The sequence below is a fragment of the Danio rerio genome, chromosome 17 (assembly GCF_052040795.2).
Source record: "Danio rerio strain M-AB ecotype USA chromosome 17, GRCz13ab, whole genome shotgun sequence".
NCBI classification, from domain to species: domain Eukaryota; kingdom Metazoa; phylum Chordata; class Actinopteri; order Cypriniformes; family Danionidae; genus Danio; species Danio rerio.
This window is the reverse complement of record NC_141037.1, coordinates 58,620,001-58,639,211: the sequence shown is the minus strand read 5'-3', so window position 1 is coordinate 58,639,211 and position 19,211 is coordinate 58,620,001. Positions and strand designations below refer to the sequence as shown.

Below are 19,211 nucleotides of genomic sequence, written 5' to 3'. Positions count from 1 at the left end.
TATATATATATTTATATATATATATATATATATATATATATATATATATATATATATATATATATATATATATATATATATATATATACCGGAGCTACCGGAGGAAACCCACGCCAACGACCCAGCTGGGACTCGAACCAGTGACCTTCTTGCTGTGGGATCACAGTGCTAACCACTGAGGCCCTGTGTGACCCACTATTACTTTATTTCTCCAGGAAGCTGCAGTTGAGTCTTTGGCGAGGTCTTTCACTCAGAGTGTTTTATAGATGTCGGTGTTGTGATGTGATTAAAATATAACAGGGTAAATAGACTTAATCATTAATTTAGTTGTTGATTGGAAATACTTATAAATAATTTGTAGAATCAATGAACAGATTTTAAAGACATGGTGTGGGACAACAGTATTTAATGCAGTGCTTATAGCCCGTAGTCAGGCAGTGAAGATCAATCACGTGTTAAACGCTGTGACGGGTCACCGGAAGTGCTTGAGCTGAAAATTAAAAGTCTCTATAATCTCCAGGTTGTAGTTCATTTCACACAGCAGCAGATGGCGCTGTAGTCCAAACATTCTGTGTACAGTCAGAAGGTGAGTCCACCCTCACTATACATTAGTGATGATGATCTCAGCAAAACAGCTAAGCGTTTAATCAGAACATCAGATCTGGCTCGTTTTATAGTCTCCCAGTGAGTATGCACACCTTTCGAGTTTATGTCTCAATTATAACCATATCCTCAAGCATTAACCTCACCAAAACAAACATGCTGAGCAGCATTTCATTATCATCAGATCGTTCAAAAGTCAGCTTTATAGACAGATGTGTGACACACAAGCACAAGATTTACTCACATATTATACTTTTACATAAGGCAGATGAGTGAAACGGGCACATGCTGACAGGATTCAGTGCTGTGGTTAGTTTATAGTCTACACGCTGGGTAGGTTTTCTTCTTCAGATGGTTGTGTTCAGGATTTAGCGTTCATAATGTGCGTTGATTTGTGATGAATGCAATGATACAGCGTTAAATGAACAGGCTGGAAAGTGTTGATGTCTAAATATAGTCACACGCCCGTCCAGAATTTGTCCTTTTGATTATTTAGTGTAATTTAACATTATATAATATTTTTATATAATTAATATAATATATTTATATTTAATACTATATTGTAATAAAGTGTAATGATAAATCTGGCCAGTAATGACTGTAGTGAAAGTCTTCTTTCACTACTGTATTGTTTTTAAACAGAGAAAACATTTTACAGGTCACTTTTGTTCTAAATCTTGGAGCTTATTTCTGAAATAAAAATGAGCAATAAATATATGCGGAAGCGGCCAAATTAAATTTTAAATTACTTTTTTTTTACCAAAGAGACTAGAAAAATTCTGAAGAATTCAATATTATTATTATTATTATTATTATTATTATTATTAATTATTATTCATTCATTCATTTATTTGGCTTAGTCCCTATATTAAACTGGGGTCGCCACAGCGGAATGAACCGCCTATTATTATTGTTGTTGTTATTATAAATATTAATATTCATTCATTTTTTTTGGGCTTAGTCCCTATATTAAACTGGGGTCGCCACAGTGGAATGAACCACCTATTGTTATTGTTGTTATTATTATTATTCATTAGTTTTTTTGGCTGAGTCCCTTAATCAAACTGGAGTCGCCACAGCGGTATGTGTGTGTGTGTGTGTGTGTGTGTGTGTGTTACTGTGTGCATTCGTGTGTCTATTTGTGTTTGTGTCTGTCTGTCTGTGTATTTGTGTGTGTGTGCCTGTGTTTGTGTGTTTGTGTCTATTTGCATGTACATTTGTGTGTGTGGTTGTGTGTGTGTGTGTGTATATGTGTGTGTGTGTGTGTGTGTGTGTGTGTGTGTGCGTGTGTGTGTGTGTGTGAATGTGTATGTCTCTGCATTTATGTATGTAATGTGTGTGTGTGTGTGTGTGTGTGTGTGTGTGTGTGTGTGTGTGTGTGTATGTCTCTGCATTTATGTATGTAATGTGTGTGTGTGTGTGTGTGTGTGTAGGGGAAGCGTCTCCTCGGCCTGTTGAATGGGGCTTTTGTCAGTGTCCGGCTGTGGCTCTTTTACATTCAGCAGTGCTGCAGATGGAAGTGAAGCGCCATTGAGCTCAGCTCCGCCTCGTCCTGCAGGAGTGAGTCACCACACACACGCACACACACACACACACACACTTACAATACACACACAGCATATAGACACACATAACACTTACTGATACTCGCACACTTACTCAGCATACACACATACACTCAAACACACAGTCATGCACATACACACGCACTTTACATAAATACACACTTAGCATAGACATATATGTATACACAAACACACACTTAGTGCACACACACACACCCTCACTCACAAAAGTAAATACTTTAAAGAATGTTAGAAACCTGTAACCATTGACTTCTATACTATTTGCTTTTTGAATTCAATGGTTACCAACAGTCAACATTCTTCAAAGTATCTTCTTTTGTGTTCAACAAAAAGAAAGAAACTCATACAGCTGTGGATGCGCTTGAGGGAGGGTGAATATTGAGGGAATTTACATTGTTGTGCGAATCACCCCTTAAATTACAATCAGAGACCACATTTAGGGGTGACTCAGTGGTTAGCACTGGAGCCTCAGGGCTAGAAGGTCACTGGTTCGAGCCTCGGCTGGCTCAGTTGGCGTTTCTGTGTGGAGTTTGCATGTTCTCCCCGTGTTGTTTTCTCCGGGTGCTCCGGTTTCCCCCACAGTCCAAACACATGCGCTACAGGGGAACTGATCAACTACACTGGCCTTAGTATATAAGTGTGTATGTGTGTGAGAGAATGAGAGTGTATGGGTGTTTCCCAGTACTGGGTTGCAGCTGGAAGGGCTGTTTTATTATTCAAAGAAACTATGCATTGTAATGCTTACTATATTTGGCCCCATCAGTGCAGTGAACTGAAATATTTGATGCAATTTTCAGATTATGGTGAAATAATAAGTGATTGCTATTTTGTTATGCTCCAGAGTTAAAGAGTCAACCCAAAAGTGAAAATTAACCCATCATGTACTCACCCTCAAGGCTTCCTACGACATGTGTATATGACTTGTTTTTCAGTTGATTACTATTGTAGATATATTAGTATTCCCAGAGATGGGTTGCGGCTGGAAGGGCATCCGCTGCGTGCTGGATAAGTTGGCGGTTCATTCCGCTGTGGCGACTTCTGATAAATAAAGTGGCTAAGCTGAAAAGAAAACAAATGAGTGAATAACATGACTATATTAACAAATTTTTGTTGTTATATGTTATTACAAAATGATAATGTCACTTTACAGAATATCTACATTTTAATTTCGTTTATCGGTGATAACATAACGTGTCGTAAAATCTGCTTGAAAATTATTTTATTAAGCTAAATAAACAAAATAAGAGAACATTAAGATCCTGAATCCGTTTATTGTGCTAAATTCTACAATTATATTACGTTATATTAATTTATATACAGTTGAAGTCACAATTATTCGCCCCCCTTTAAATTATTTTTTCTTTTTTTCCCAAATGATGTTTAACTGAGCAAGGAAATATTCACAGCATGTCTGATAAAATTTGTTCTTCTGGAGAAAGTTTTATTTGTTTTATTTCAGCTAGAATAAAAGCAGTTTTTAATTTTTTAAACACCATTTTAAGATCAAAATGTCTTTCGATAGTCTACAGAACAAACCATCATTATACAATAACTTGCCTAATTACACTAACCTGCCTAGTTAACCCAATTAACCTAGTGAAGCCTTTAAATGTCACTTTAAGCTGTATAGAAGTGTCTTTTTTGGGGGAAAATAATTCAGGGGGCAAATAATTCTGACTTTAACTGTATGTGGATGCGTGAATAAAGTCATCAAGTGTTTTAACTAATTATTTTTAAGAAATTTGAGTACTGAAACACTGACAATATAATAATGACTGATAGCAAACTAAACTGTTCACAGTCTATTTTAATGAATGGCGAACATAGCAGAGTGTAAAAACAACGCTGCATTTCTGGTCTCCATCGCCATATTTGTGAAATAGGCGTATTTGCTTTATTCTCCTAGCTCTCCTTTGTGATTTGTTGTCATGGTTACTCATTGTTTCAGTCATTACGCTCACCTGTGCCTTGTTTAGTTCATCAGCGTCTCTCATTTCTACATGTACGTTGTTGCTTTTCAGTAATTATAACATCTGTGAAGTCCTAGCTGCTATTTTGTTTAGGACTTGTCTGGACAGCCAAAGTGTAAGATGGGAAATAATTTTTTTACTTTGTTTTGACGTGTTTGTTATTATTTTGCTCTTGTTTGTTTGTTATTTTGCGTCATAATGAGCCAAAAATGTGCCGCAGACCGTAGAAGCACTGAAGCGTGACTTGATTTCAGGAAGTGCGTGTGAAATCAAGTTTGCTTTCAGCTGGTCAGCAGCGAGGTTTGGGGATTTCCATTGGACGTCTTAGAAAATCCCACTTCCTCTTGCTGTGTCTAAAAAGCTGAACCCAGAACAGATGGGAAAAACTATTTAAGTACTTTAACATCAACATTTGGTTTTAGGTTGTTTTTTTTACTTAAGGTTTCATTAAATGTAGTAGCTTCTGAGGGAGAATAATTAACTAAAAAGAAGTTAGTTTTGGTAATGTTTAATCAAAATCTGACTGTCTGCTTCCACTCTGTATTGGCAGCCCTTCTAGCCACACCCCTCCCACTGTTAGTTTGCTTTGAGTGAATTATGAGAGGCGGAGTTCAAATAAACCCCGCCCCCAACTCAATATTCAGTTTTAGTAGGAAATACGCCGTCATAGTGAAATAAAACCCCACCTTCTACTTCTGTTTAGAAATACATAAACATACTGAAATAAAACCCCGCCCCTACTTAATATTCAGTTTCAGTTTGAAACATCATTATACTGAAATAAACCCCCGCCCCCTACTTAATATTCAGTTTCAGTTTGAAACATCATTATACTGAAATAAACCCCCGCCCCCTACTTAATATTCAGTTTCAGTTTGAAACATCATTATACTGAAATAAACCCCCACCCCCTACTTAATATTCAGTTTCAGTTTGAAATATCATCATACTGAAATAAACCCCGCCCCCTAACTCAATATTCAGTTTCAGTTAGAAACATCACCATACTCAAATAAAACCCCGTCCCCTACTCAAATTTCAGTTTTAAACATCTTCATATTGAAATCCCCATCCCCTAGTTTCTGTTTAGAAATAAGTAAACATACTAAAATAAAGCCCCGCCCCCTACTAAATATTCAATTTCAGTTTGGAACATCATTATACTTAAATAAAACCCCACCCCCTACTTAATATTCTGTTTGGAATTACATAATCATACTAAGATAAAACCCCACCATCTACTAAATATTCAGTTTCAGTTTGAAATATCATCAAACTCAAATAAAACCCCGCCCCCTACTCAATATTCAGTTTCAGTTAAAAAAATGTCATAAAACTCAAATAAAACCCCGCCCCTACTTAATATTCAGTTTCAGTTTGAAACATCAAACTCAAATAAAACCCAGCTCCTACTCAATATTCAGTTTCAGTTTGAAACATCATCATACTCAAATAAAACCCTGCCCCCTACTCATTATTCAGTTTCAGTCTGAAACATCAACATACTCAAATAAACCCCGCCCCCTACTCAATATTCAGTTCCAGTTTGAAACATTTTCATATCGAAATAAACCCCGCCTCTACTCGATATTCAGTTTCAGTTTAAAAAATGTAGTGATCTGTAGAGATCCCTGATTGGCTCCTGTACTAGAATGCGGGCTTTATTCGCCAAATAGCGATCACTGATTGGCTCCTGTACTAGAAGGCGGGGCTTCATTCACCATATTGACAGTTACACTTTTCCCCATTCGTGTGACATGTCTTGTGTATTAGTATTTGGCGTTACTTTCAACCGTCATATGAACAGCGCATCTCTGGTGTGAGACCCCCTTTAGAGAGGCTAACTGTAGTATTGGTAACTTAGCAACCAACAGTAAACAATGCAAGCAGAACGGGGCCAGTCACATGGGTGTGTTTTTTGCTACACCAGAGTTTATTCAGCTAATACATCTCCATTTAGCATTATTTACATTAACTTTCGCACACGTCTGAATACACCTAACAATGAAAACATTTTTGGAAAATTAAGCGATTTTGTGCTTGAAATGTGGCTTTTCCATCACCCATCTCTCATGCCTGTGTGATTTTCGATCTGCTGTGGATTTTTCGAGGATCTTCTGGAGAACGGTGTTGGACTTTGTCAGGGTGAAATAACGCTGTTTGGACCCTTCCGTGTGAAGTGAGCGTACGTGTGAGGTGAGGATGTTTATCTGCTGAAGTGAGCGAACTGATCAGAAGCGCAGAGAAACTTCTGCGACAACACACCGTCACCATGACAACCGGGGAAATCAGGCTCTTTCTGTTCAGAGGAACGCTTATATAATCCACCGCTGCATGACTAACAGCGCTACTGATTCACATTCAGCTCACAGAGATGATCACACAGCCCAGTTAAAGGGCTAGTTCACCCCAAAATCAAAACTCCCTCATCATTCAGGCAACTTGGTTCAAACCGTTATGGGTTTCTTCTGTTGAACAATAAAGATAAATGTTAGCATTATCTAATATGTTAGCATATATCGGTAGCATTTTCAAAATGTCATTTGGATAAATGTTAGCAACACTGACTTCCATAGTGCTTGTTTTTCCTATTATGGAGGTTTTCAGCTTTCTTCAAAATATCTTATTTTGTGTTTAACAGATGAAGAAACAAACACACTCAGATTTACAACCACATGGGGGTTAATAAATGACATTTTTGGCGTGAACTATCCCTTTAACTACCTCATCTCAATTTTAAATCTCTTTGAACATCTCACCTGAGATAACTGCATTTTTACTGCGTGTTTACGTTGTCATTGCTGCAGTGTGATCTGAAACTCTCTGTCATGTGTGTGTGTGTGTGTGCGCGCGCGCGCGCGCGTGTGTGTGAAGTTTGGCTCTTTCTCCGGTCTGCCGGTCTGGAATGCGCGCTTGTTGCGGGAGCGGCGGAGGGATCCGTGTGGCGCGCTCAGGCCATCCGCACTTCCGCCCAGTTTTCCGCTGTGATTCGCCTGCGCTGAAAATGGAGTTCGCGTAAAGCAGATCCCCAAAGTTCCCAGCAAGAATTCCCATCGTTTTCGTGGATCTTCCCAGTCCCACCCGAGGCTGTCTTTCTCCCTCGGCCTTCCCAAGTGCGCGCCGGTTCCCCAGGACCCGCTTTCGACACCCAATTCTGCGTTTTTGTTGTGTTTTTGCGCCTGTGAAGGGAGTCGCTTGATCCTCCTGCAAACTCGCGTCCGCCGGGACTCTGGGATATTTCTGCGGGATCGCGGGTCACCATGAGCGGGATGTTTTCCCCGCTGGATGCGCTTCAGCGTGCGGACGGATCTAAATCTGGCTTTCGCTGCTTCCACACACCCTTCCCGATCTGAGCGCGGTTTGGCGGCCGCTCTCCATCATGGCCTTCGCGGAGAAACTGGCGCTTCATTCCCCGATGATGTTCACTGGATCCCCGTGAGAGAAACATGAGCGAAGAACCAAACCCAAACAACGAGTAAGTGTGTAAACAGACACACTGGATGCCCGCTGATTAACATGTTTGTATGTGTATATGTGTGTACGTGTGTGTGTGACAGTCTTCACTACATCATAATAACACATTTATTACAGGTTTGGTATGAGCGCTTGTCAAGCTGTCATTACAGTGTTGTGTGTTGTTTTGACACCTGAGGAGTGAAGGTGATGTGCAGGTTTGACTGTGTGTTGATTGTGCTCACTGTAATGTTATTTATTTACCGTGATCCCATTAGCGCAGTGTCGGGCCGCGTCTCAATCCCTAGTGAGCTGCCTATGTAGGCAGGATGTGCGCGATTGACACGCGGCCTCGGAGAGCAGGGCGCCATGTTTTCTCAGTCATCTCGAGCCTCATTCATAAAAATGTCGAAAACACGAGACTCGACGGCGGATTTCGGTGCAACGCGACTGCTGTGCTGCTCGTGGGTCGCGGATTTCACGATTTGCGAGCGATATTTGGGTTATTGTTTGTTTTTCTGTCTGTGAGAGAAAGAGAGCTGCGATCATCACGTGACCCGCCTCCATTCATAAAGAACCCGCGTGTCCATTCACTCACACACACACACACACACACACACGTATCCGCATATCAGCAGGGATCATGACAGTGTCAGATTTCATTACTGTGATTTTTAATAGTCCTTTAATTTTAATGATAGTAACAACACTTGGTTAACGTAATATCACTATCATTAACATTTTAGGGTGTATTTATTATTGTATTTAGTCTATAATCAATATTTATTTTATTTTCAAACTGTTTAGTTTAAATAGGGAAAATATTGTCATGTGATCAATTATGATCGTCTAATATATTTTATATATTATATTAGTTATTAAATATTTAAATATATTACACACAGTATATATATATATATATATATATATATATATATATATATATATATATATATATATATATATATATATATATATATATATATATATATATATATATACAGCGGGGGATGAAGTATTGAACACATAGTATTTTTTCCCCTGGTAATAATATCTCTACAGAAGCTGTTGACATGGAGTTGAAGCAGATTTTGGTAAAAACCCAAACATAAAAACAAAACTAAACAAAAAGAATCAGATAAATGAGTTGTGTGTAATTAATAACAATGAAATGACAGAATGGGAAAGCACTGAACTACTGAAATGTGTTTAATACTTTATATAAAATTGATAAATTATATATATATATATATATATATATATATATATATATATATATATATATATATATATATATATATATATAATAATAATAATAAGTAATTCATTTCCCCACTCACAGAATTGATTGACAGACGATTGATTGATATCAACAAGACAGGACGTGTGCAAAGAAACCAGGATTAAAATATGTAAATAAATGCTTTATTTACTCAACTTTATGCATTTTTGTGAATTAATCTAACGTGAGGATTGTTTATGCATTGTTTATAAATCTGTTATAAATGACAATTAAATAACTCAGTTATATTCTAAAAAGGATGATTCTTGATTTCTGTTCATTTGAAGATGCACAATTTAATCCGAATCAAATGAGACATAAATCTTTGCACCCTTATGTAAAATAAAACGACTGTGCAGGTTAAACATCGCTAAATAACATTGAAATTCATCCTAATATATTGTTAAATTAATATATTATTGTTGTTTTATACAGTTGTATGTTGGATTTTGACACTCCTGTTATTCAGCAGTGTTTAAACTTTACAGTAATTTTACAGTGAATATTAAGACTGGCATCTTTTTGTTTGCAGGTTTAATTAATGTTTTAATGATCATTTTAAGACCATATACATAGGGTATGCATAGTAGAGTTGTGCCGATAGACAATAGTATCTTGTATGACGATTTTAAAGACGATATTTAACTCGTTTCGCATCAATCTGAACCTATTATTACATGTTTTACATACATTATTGGTTTGAATTATTTTCCAAGATAAAACGTATTGCAAATGAAGTACATTATTAACTAGATTATTTAAGTTTGTCAAGACAAACTTTGAGGCTGGCTTGTGAAAGCCTGTTGGTAATAGTTTATTTAGTTTAAACAGTTTTAAAAAGTATGAATAGATAGATAGATAGATAGATAGATAGATAGATAGATAGATAGATAGATAGATAGATAGATAGATAGATAGATATTAAGCATTTCTAGAATGTTAAAGTACTTAGCTAATCATTATTAGCATGTTGCTATAACACTACAGCATGACGATATCAATCTCTCTATAATATCAATGCCTCTATAATGGCAGTCTATGGGACAGTTGCTAGGGTGCAGTATCTGGTTGTTAGGGAGTGGCTAGAAAGTTAAAAGCTCGTCAGTTATTCGTAGTTTGGTTGTCTGAGTTAAATGAGCTCAGCCATTAGTCTGTAGGACAGTCTGATGCAGAGTTATGAGCTCACAAAGTTTGATCCAATGTAAAGTCAACGACAGTCTTTTGAATGGAAGTCTATGGGACAGTTTCTAGGGTCCCAAAAGTGGTTACTAAGGCATGGCCAGAAAGTTAAAAGCTGATCAGGTATTGGCAGTTAGGTAGTCTGAATTAAATGAGCCCAGTTAGAAGTCTGTGTGACAGTCTGATGCAGAGTTATGAGGTCACAAAGTCTGGTCCAATGTCAAGTCAATGGGATTTTTCCGACGGTCCCGGGACGTTTTTCAGAAAACCGAAAGTCGGATCAGTTGGAAAAGATATAGCACACCGAGTCAGACCAGTTTGAAGGTTTGGTGTGAGTTTGGTGGTCATAGCTCGAAAGCTCTAGGAGGAGATGCGTATTGTTTTTTAGTCTCAGAAGAAAAATAGGATAACAGTAGTCTGGCTTGCTACACAAGCCAGCCTAATTAAGTAAAAAAAAAAAAACAACCAAAAGGTAAATACGTTTAGAAATGGTTAAATAATTGTACAAATAAGTAAACATAACACTATTGCGCCCCCATGTGATAGTATCATGTATTGGCGATCTCACAGGGGGGACGATATGGAGATCTGAAAATTTCGTTTATCGCCCTACACCTATGAATAGACTGCTAGGTGACCATCAACATTTTCTCGTAGAATGATAAGCTGACAGAACATTGCTGCAGGTCTGATACTAGTGTTATTTATTGAGAAAATGAAAAACCACTGCAGTGTTTGTCTAAAGTAGTTACTCCACCGAAATGTGTATTCCATAACAAATATGAAGCTGATCAGTCAGTTCTTGTCGCGTGAGTCAAGGTGCGTTCGCGGCATTCTGTAGATGCTTGCTTACGTCGCTCCCAATATGCGCAAACAAGCCGCGCGCCTCCATTGAAAATAACTTTCGCATGGAAAGGACGCGATATGTGAACATGTGATCTCCAGCAGTTGATCTTTCTTCTTGCACAGACCTGCTGGATTCACCTGATTTGTTTACGAATGGGTTGCGGATCCATTTCTTTGCAGTTCGTGGGTCTTTCACTGGGCCTTTTCCCCTTAGCAAAGAAACTTTTCAAAGGCATCTGTTTCTCACTCCTTTTGCTGCTTGTGGGTTAAATTTTGACATTTAAGTGACCGAGATGTAACTGAGAGCATACGGTCATCTTTCAAAATAAAAGAGCGTTCAGACCAAGTGTGCCGCAAGCCTGCTTTTGAATGAAGGTCTCAGCCGTTAGATCGCCCCCTGGGGGCTGGCTGCAGTCATAAAGCCCGCCTCCTCCGTGTTAATGAAGGAGACTTGAGCCCGAATAAAAAAAATAATTACACTTGCAATAAAATGTCCCGAAAGATGGTTCTGGTGGATTAAGGCACTGGTTATTGTGCAGAAATAGGTGCAGATCTTCATTTTTGTAAACAGTTTGTTTTTAGCAGTAGTTTAATGCTGGGCGTGTCATCGTGATCGACAGCTGTGATTGACAGTTTCACTAAGCAGACTGTCTGAGCTTCGGCAGGAGACTGAAGTGTTATTATTCGATTTCTGTGTTATTTTACCATGGTAAACTAAACTATACGTTTTGACATACAGGATCTGGTTTAATACAGTTTATTCGGTAAGGTCAGGGCTTTTTTCGGGCTTTATTAGTTTGCTGATACACGCCTAGCCACCCAGATAGCAAAATACACTCGGGCCAGTTCCGGTTGGATTCTCGCCTGCCAGAGAATTACCCCTCGTCTGCTGGACCTACTCGGGCCGGATTCCTATGGACACACTGCCCGATTCCATCGGGCCAAATGCGGCGGCCGTTAACCAAAACTGCCGCCACATCCGAGCCCCAGTCGCGGGGGAGCTGGCGCGATTGAATCTTCATTATATAAAACCTCACCTTTGTTAACGTTAATGCAACCATTTGTGTTGATATAACAGCAAACGCAGGCTACTATGTACACGCAAAGTGTAAGCACTGAGTTTACCCTTTGAATAAAACGCAAACATAACCAACAAATTGTAAACAATACAAGCGATGTTGCAGCAGCTGACATCAGTTATGCATTAATACTGCCAAGTTTTTTTTTTGTACAAATTGATGAATTGCAGTGTTGGGATGTGTAAATATTCTGTTGATATTTAGAAATCTTGCTGTATTTATCTTCTAAACGCACGATTTTCCCACATGGTAAATGGTTATCTATGGTGTGTATATATTTTGCGTTCTGTTGATTGCTAATTAAAAATAAAAACCTTTCTAAAAATGTATGTGTTGTTTATATGTTATTGTTCGTATTTTACAAGTGTTATTTCTACCCCCCCCAACCCCCCCCCCCCCCCCCATGAAGATAACAAATACCAACAACCCTGTTATAAGAGAATATATTATTTGTGCTCATATTAGTCTAACTCAGGCTAAATTACTGCAGTCCAGCATGTATTGCTTTTATTAAAGTATAACAGCTTACATCACATCGTTTTTAAACCGTATATTATTGCGTGTTTTTAAATGCAAGTGCTTATATTTACACCAGCGAGCCTTTATTATAGTGCAGATACCGGAGGTTAAGTGAGAAGGTTCGGGGGGCGTGGTTGATTTTACATCAAGCGTTTGGTTGGAACTGACTCGGAAGCTCGATTTCGCGGCTCCTCCTCTGGCTACATCAGACAGTCCTTCTGCGCATGCCCAGGCTCCAATTTCAATGTCTTTTGCGACAGTTTGTGCCCGTCAAGCAGGCGTTTTGCCCTCAAAGTGTTCAATGGAAAACGAGGCCGTCGCGTCGTCCATATTTTTTACAGTCATTGGTTCAGACTCAGATAATAAATAAAACAGAAATAATTAATGAGTTCTTCTGTGGCCCTGCACCTATTCGTACGAGTTCAGTCGTAAGAAAATGTACGATTTTAAAAAGGAGGCGTGGCACCTAACCCCACCCCTAAACCCAACCGTCATTGGGGGATACGCAAATTGTACTAAAATGTACGAATTAGATCGTACGAATTTGTACGAATTTGTACGAATTAGCCACTAAATGAAAAAGTTACGAATTGTCGTGAGATTGTGTTGATTAATCCAGGTACTTGTGCGCAGCCCAGGGTAATTAAAATATATATTTTTGGGTTTATAATTGCTTTATTGTATTTGTATATGCTTGTGTTTTAATATCAATCATGGAGAGCACTGCATAGAAAATCATCCCAATCTATCTACGTGTATGAAATCTTTACAGATGGAGCTATCCGCTGGTTAAGTCGTGACATATTGGTGACGTATGGAATACTGTTCCCGGGTCCAAACTGCTACTCATTTTAGTTGAGAAAATATTAGTTTATGGCCACTTATCACACATTAAGCTTTTATTTCTCTTTGATATTTGGGCTAATTGGAAAATAATTAGAATAAAAACCTCAGTATCTTTTGATATGGAGCTCTTTTAGAGAAAAATGATGTCTATATGTGTGGACTCGTGGTCCCGATTTACATAAAACACTTTTTCCTGACTGTTTTAAATGCATACATAATTTTTTTTTTAGTTTGTGTTGACTATTAGAGAGTAAAAACATTTTTTTTGTGCATTTTGGACAGTGTAAAATTTTGGGACATTTCATATGCTGCAAAACAGTTGCAGGATGACACTGAATGTCTGTAACAAAATATAAAGCATTTAAAGTGTTTTAAATAAACACTTAAGAGCTAAAACGTACATATGTGAACACTCAAGCCCTCGGAGGATGAAGTGAATTTTATATAGAGTCATGGAGTACACAACAGTCTCTGGACTTGCTGCATCACAAACACCAAAATTGTAACAATTTATAAAAAATGTATAATTTTCTGGCCGTCTGATATTAGGCATGGACATATATATCTATATATTGCGATTGTGATTTTTGAAAGTATTTGTAAACATTTGTTATTACCATTTGATGAGTTTCCCCATACAGTTTGATAGAGCCTTGGACCCGGAAGCCGCTTCACGTGACGTCACACTTAACAAGCGTATTCAATGAATCTAATATTTATATTACAATATTTATTGCAGAAAAACAAAATATCGCAATGTCAGCTTTTTTAATATCGTGCAACCCTAATTCACATCTATAAAAGCGGACATATCAGGTCCCCTTAAAAAGGAAACGGTCACCCACTGAAGCTAAGCAGGGCTGCGCCTGGTCAATACCTGGATGGGAGACCACATGGGAAAGCTAGATTGCTGTCGGAAGTGCTGTTCGTGAGGCCAGCAGGGGTCTGTGTGATAGAGCTGAAGATCTTTGCCCGAACCCTGAGGGACCTGACGGGTTTAGGTTTAATTTCTATCATTTTAGACAGGGTCGGGCCGGGCTTGACTTGCGCAGTAAATGAATGCATATGATGCATTTGGATTGGCGCGAGAAAGTAATCAAGATGTTTGTTACAACATTAAAATCCATCCCTGCAAAGGTGAAACAAAGGATGATGGAGAGGTTAAAAAGAGTGAATTTGGACTGCCAAAAAAAATGTGTAAAGCGCTTTGAGTTTCCAGAAAAGAGCTATATACATGTAAGGAATTATTATTATTATTACTATTACTACTACTACTATTATTAAAAGAACCCTGCAGAACCCCACAACAATTAATTGAGCACATAAAGGGAAACATCTCCCTACTAAAGCCTGCTCGCAGAAAACACTCTCAAGGCTTTGTGAAAGGATGCGATCATCTGCGGTGTCAAACGCTGAACTCAAGTTAGCCAAGATTAAAATAGAGCAAAATCTAGCGTAAAGAGGAAGTAAAATATCTGCAGTAACCACCACTGTGGCATCACTTGTAGATGAAGAGGCGCTGCTTGTCAAATTAGCTAATTTTATTGAAGTTGAGCAATGGTGCAGTGCCAGAAATGGAAAAACATCCCCTGAGGAGTCACACACACACCTCTGTGAATTTTCTCAGAGATTATTACCATATTTAGTCTTGACAACAGTTTGATTGTGTCTTGATAATTGGCAGAAGTGAACGACTGTTTTGTGGAAGTGAATTTGTGAAGCAAAATTGTCCAGGGGTGCGTTACCTAAATGCATCGTTCCAGCGAACATTCTCAAACTGCGTCACAAATGTGTACGCTTGCAGCTAGTGTTGTCACGATACTGGAATTCAGTAACCATCGCTACTGGAATTCATTTCCCGTAAACATTTGAGCGCTGTTGAGCACATTCTCAAACAGCGCTGATTGGCCTCTGTGTTCATATGCTCAACAGAAATGACTGTGATTGGCCGTGACGGTCATCGGTTAATTAAACTCAACGCTGTTTACTGAGTGTAACCCCAGATACAGGGACACTGGAGCATTTTGATTAGCTGGTTTGTCTATTAGCTGACAGGAGCGATCCACTGATAAATCACGACTTTAAAATGACTAGAGCATTAATCCACATCATCCATGACCAATTTCAGACCTCTATTAGATTTACTGTAGGTCAGAGCCAACAGAGATGCGAGATGTTGTGGAAGTGACATCTGTAGATGCAGACACTGTGCCGAAACAGTGTGTGTGTGTGTGTGACATGAGAGTCTGATTCGTGTTTGTGTGCTCTTGTGTTTGTTTTGACAGTGACACTTACACACAGGTGCGAGCGGTATAGATGTGAGTGTGTGTGATGAGAAGTGATCATCTGATGTGTGTGTGTGGTAATGACACTTAACCAGGGGTGCGAGCAGTGGTGATTTTATATGTGTGTGTGTGTGTGTGTGTGTGTGTGTGTGTGTGTGTGTGTGTGTGAGAAGTGATCATCTGACGTGTGTGTGTGTGTGTGTGTACTCTGTTCTGGCAGTGACACTTATAGAGGTGCGAGCGGTGGTGATGTGTGTATGAACTGATTGTGTTTGTGTGTGTGTGTTCTTGTGTTCCGGCAGTGACACTTATGCGCAGATGCGAGCGGTGGTGATGTGTGTGTGTTTGTGTGTGTGTGTGTGTGTGTGTGTTCTTGTGTTCCGGCAGTGACACTTATGCGCAGGTGCGAGCGGTTGGGATGTGTGTGTTTGTGTGTGTGTGTGTGTGTGTTCTTGTGTTCCGGCAGTGACACTTATGCGCAGGTGCGAGCGGTGGTGATGTGTGTGTGTTTGTGTGTGTGTGTGTGTGTGTGTTCTTGTGTTCCGGGAGTGACACTTATGCGGTGGTGATATGTGTGTGTGTGTGTGTGTTCTTGTGTTCCGGCAGTGGCACTTATGCGCGGGTGCGAGCGGTAATGATATGTGTGTGTGTGTGTTTGTGTGTGTGTGTGTGTGTGTGCTTGTGTTCTTGTGTTCCGGCAGTAACACTTATGCGCAGGTGCGAGCGGTGGTGATATGAGTGTGTGCTTGTGTGTGTGTATGTTTGTGTGTGTTCTTGTGTTCCGGCAGTGACACTTATGCGCAGGTGCGAGCGGTGGTGATGTGTGTGTGTGTGTGTGTGTGTGTGTGTTCTTGTGTTCCGGGAGTGACACTTATGCGCGGGTGTGAGCGGTGGTGATGTGTGTGTGTGTGTGTGTTCTTGTGTTCCGGCAGTGGCACTTATGCGCGGGTGCGAGCGGTAATGATATGTGTGTGTGTGTTTGTGTGTGTGTGTGTGTGTGTGCTTGTGTTCTTGTGTTCCGGCAGTAACACTTATGCGCAGGTGCGAGCGGTGGTGATATGAGTGTGTGTTTGTGTGTGTGTATGTTTGTGTGTGTTCTTGTGTTCCGGCAGTGACACTTATGCGCGGGTGCGAGCAGTGGTGATGTGTGTGTGTGTGTGTGTGTGTGTGTGTGTGTGTGTGTCAGCAGTATTCCTCTAACGTGTGTGTGTGCTTGTTCTTGTGTTCCGGCAGTGACACTTATGCGCGGGTGCGAGCGGTGGTGATGACGCGGGATGACTCCAGCGGCGGGTGGCTTCCTCTGGGCGCCGGCGGCCTCAGCTGCGTCACCGTACACAAGATCAGCCACACGGAGCCAGACGCCGACGAGTTCCTCATCCACGGAGAACGGCTCAAAGACAAAACGGTAACATTGACGTCACAGGAAGAGCTTGATGCGGCGATGATGTCATGAGCAATGCAGGAGTTCAGGAGCCAAGAAAGCACTGTGATGTCACTGAAGTGTCCCTGATGACACATAACACAGCTGGCAGATTACTTTAGTTAATTGTAGTGGTTTAACAGATCACAAATCTCCCGGTTCTGATTTGGATCGGATCATTTTTCAGATCAGCCAAAACGAGGAGGAGACAAATGTTATTTTCTTTCCGTTTATTATAGAACTGAGAAGATGTCATTTTAGTTAAGAATAAAAATGAAGAAATAATCAGCGGAATAAAAATACATTTATTAAATATTTTAATCTCATCTTCAATAAACGAGCTTTAAAGTCCAACGCAGAGCGCATTATCCGCTTGTTAAGTGGTGACGTGTTGGTGACGTATGTTATACTGCTCCCTGGTCCAAGCCGCCACTCATTTGAGTTGAGAAATCATTCGTTTATGATCACTTTTAATTCATATCACACAATAAAGTTAATTTTATATAACGTCATAGTGTACACAACAAGCTCTGGGCTTGCTGCATCACAAATACCAAAATTTTAACAATTTATAAAAAAACGAATCACTTTCTGGCCATCTGATATTAGGCATGAACATATATATTGCGATCTTGATTTTCGAAAGTATTAAATCGCTTTGTAAACGTTTATTATTACCATTTCATGAGTCTCCCCATTCAGTTGAATAGAGCGCTTGGACCCAGAAGCCGCTTCGCGTGACGTCTCACTTAACAAGCGGATTTGTGCATCTCGCTTAAACATTGCTGAATACACACAGGATTTACAGCAATACGCAAATATCTTTACAAATGAAAAATTTAAATATTACAGAAATTATTATTTTCTAGCCTACATAAATATAAAAACCATACTTACATGCCTTCTTCATCTCGGGAGGCTTTTTCAGTTCATTCATAACAATTTGCTTTTATATAATGTTATTATTATTAGCAGTATTATTTATTATCTGCATATTTATATTTGTTTTATTGAAAACAAGCTTAGATTTGCCCACCTGTCAGGTTTTCGACCATATGGGGCACAGCATGTGTTTTAGGATATAACTCAGGTTTTTGACCACACTCATTTATTCGTTTGCTGGAAATTAGAACTGAATTTAGAAATCGTTTTGACACAAATATTTGCGCTTAACAAACAAAATTAATTATGTAAAGGATAATGGATGTCTGTGCGTACAAAACGTTTCTCTATCCACGAGAGCGAAAGTAGATAATGAGGAGGCTCATCTCTCATTCTCGCGCTGCAGATGCTCTGTTTAACTGTTTTTCACTCTACTAAAGCGTTCAGTTTTTACACTTACAAAGTCCGCCATGCAAATAGCAAATGTGCTTATGGCGTGAAAGTCATTTATTTTTTTATAAATTGTTAAAATGTTGGTATTTGTGATGCAGCAAGCCCAGAGATGGTTGTGTACACTATGACGTTATATAAAATTAACTTTAATGTGTGATATGAATAATAAGTGATCATAAACGAATGATTTCTCAACTCAAATGAGTGGCGGCTTGGACCCGGAAACAGTATTACATACGTCATCACTTAACAAGCGGATAGGCAGAGGGATCTGTGTCCTTATAATGGCGTCCACAAACTTTGTTGATTAAAAAGCTGCACAACCAACAGCAACCAGCCAACGGTGTCTGAGGTTTACACTACAATGACTGAGTACAAACGTGAAAGCGAAAGACTGAAGCAGTGTACTGACGCTGTGACACGTCACCTGATAGATTCAAAACACAGAAGAGTCGTTAGATAGAGACGAGATGAATTAAACATCACGTTTACAGACAGGGCCGGAGTGGGACTCTTTTTCAGCCCTGGAGTTTCAAGCCTCAGACCGGCCCACCTCAGTTCACCACTGACTATATTAAAATAAGGTTATTTCCAATTCAGTTTCTAATTACACTATCACGTCTTTTTTTTGAGAAAACAGCTCTTTTAGAACTTCAAATGTTCAACAACCCTTACAGTAGTATGTCTTAACAATAAAAATGAAAAAAAAAAAAATTGTTACTCAGACAAGGACCGAACCCAGGTTGGCCGCGTCATAATCTAACCTAGTGGTTCTCAAAGTGGGGGTCGGGACCCCCCGAGGGGTCGC

The 19,211-nt window shown here is 39.3% G+C and overlaps 1 protein-coding gene across 6 annotated transcripts in view; it reads left to right on the top strand.

The window, feature by feature from the left end:
* Positions 1 to 483: 483 nt before the first annotated feature.
* Positions 484 to 19,211, top strand: part of spred1 (sprouty related EVH1 domain containing 1) — a 28,093-nt gene continuing 9,365 nt past the window's right edge. The window contains exons 1-4 of one of the 6 annotated variants that reach the window (XM_087288857.1): positions 538 to 684; positions 868 to 936; positions 2,037 to 2,163; positions 16,882 to 17,053. In XM_087288857.1, the coding sequence (XP_087144983.1) occupies positions 16,913 to 17,053 (141 nt within the window). In that variant the 5' untranslated portion in view covers positions 538 to 684; positions 868 to 936; positions 2,037 to 2,163; positions 16,882 to 16,912. 6 annotated transcript variants of the gene reach the window in all.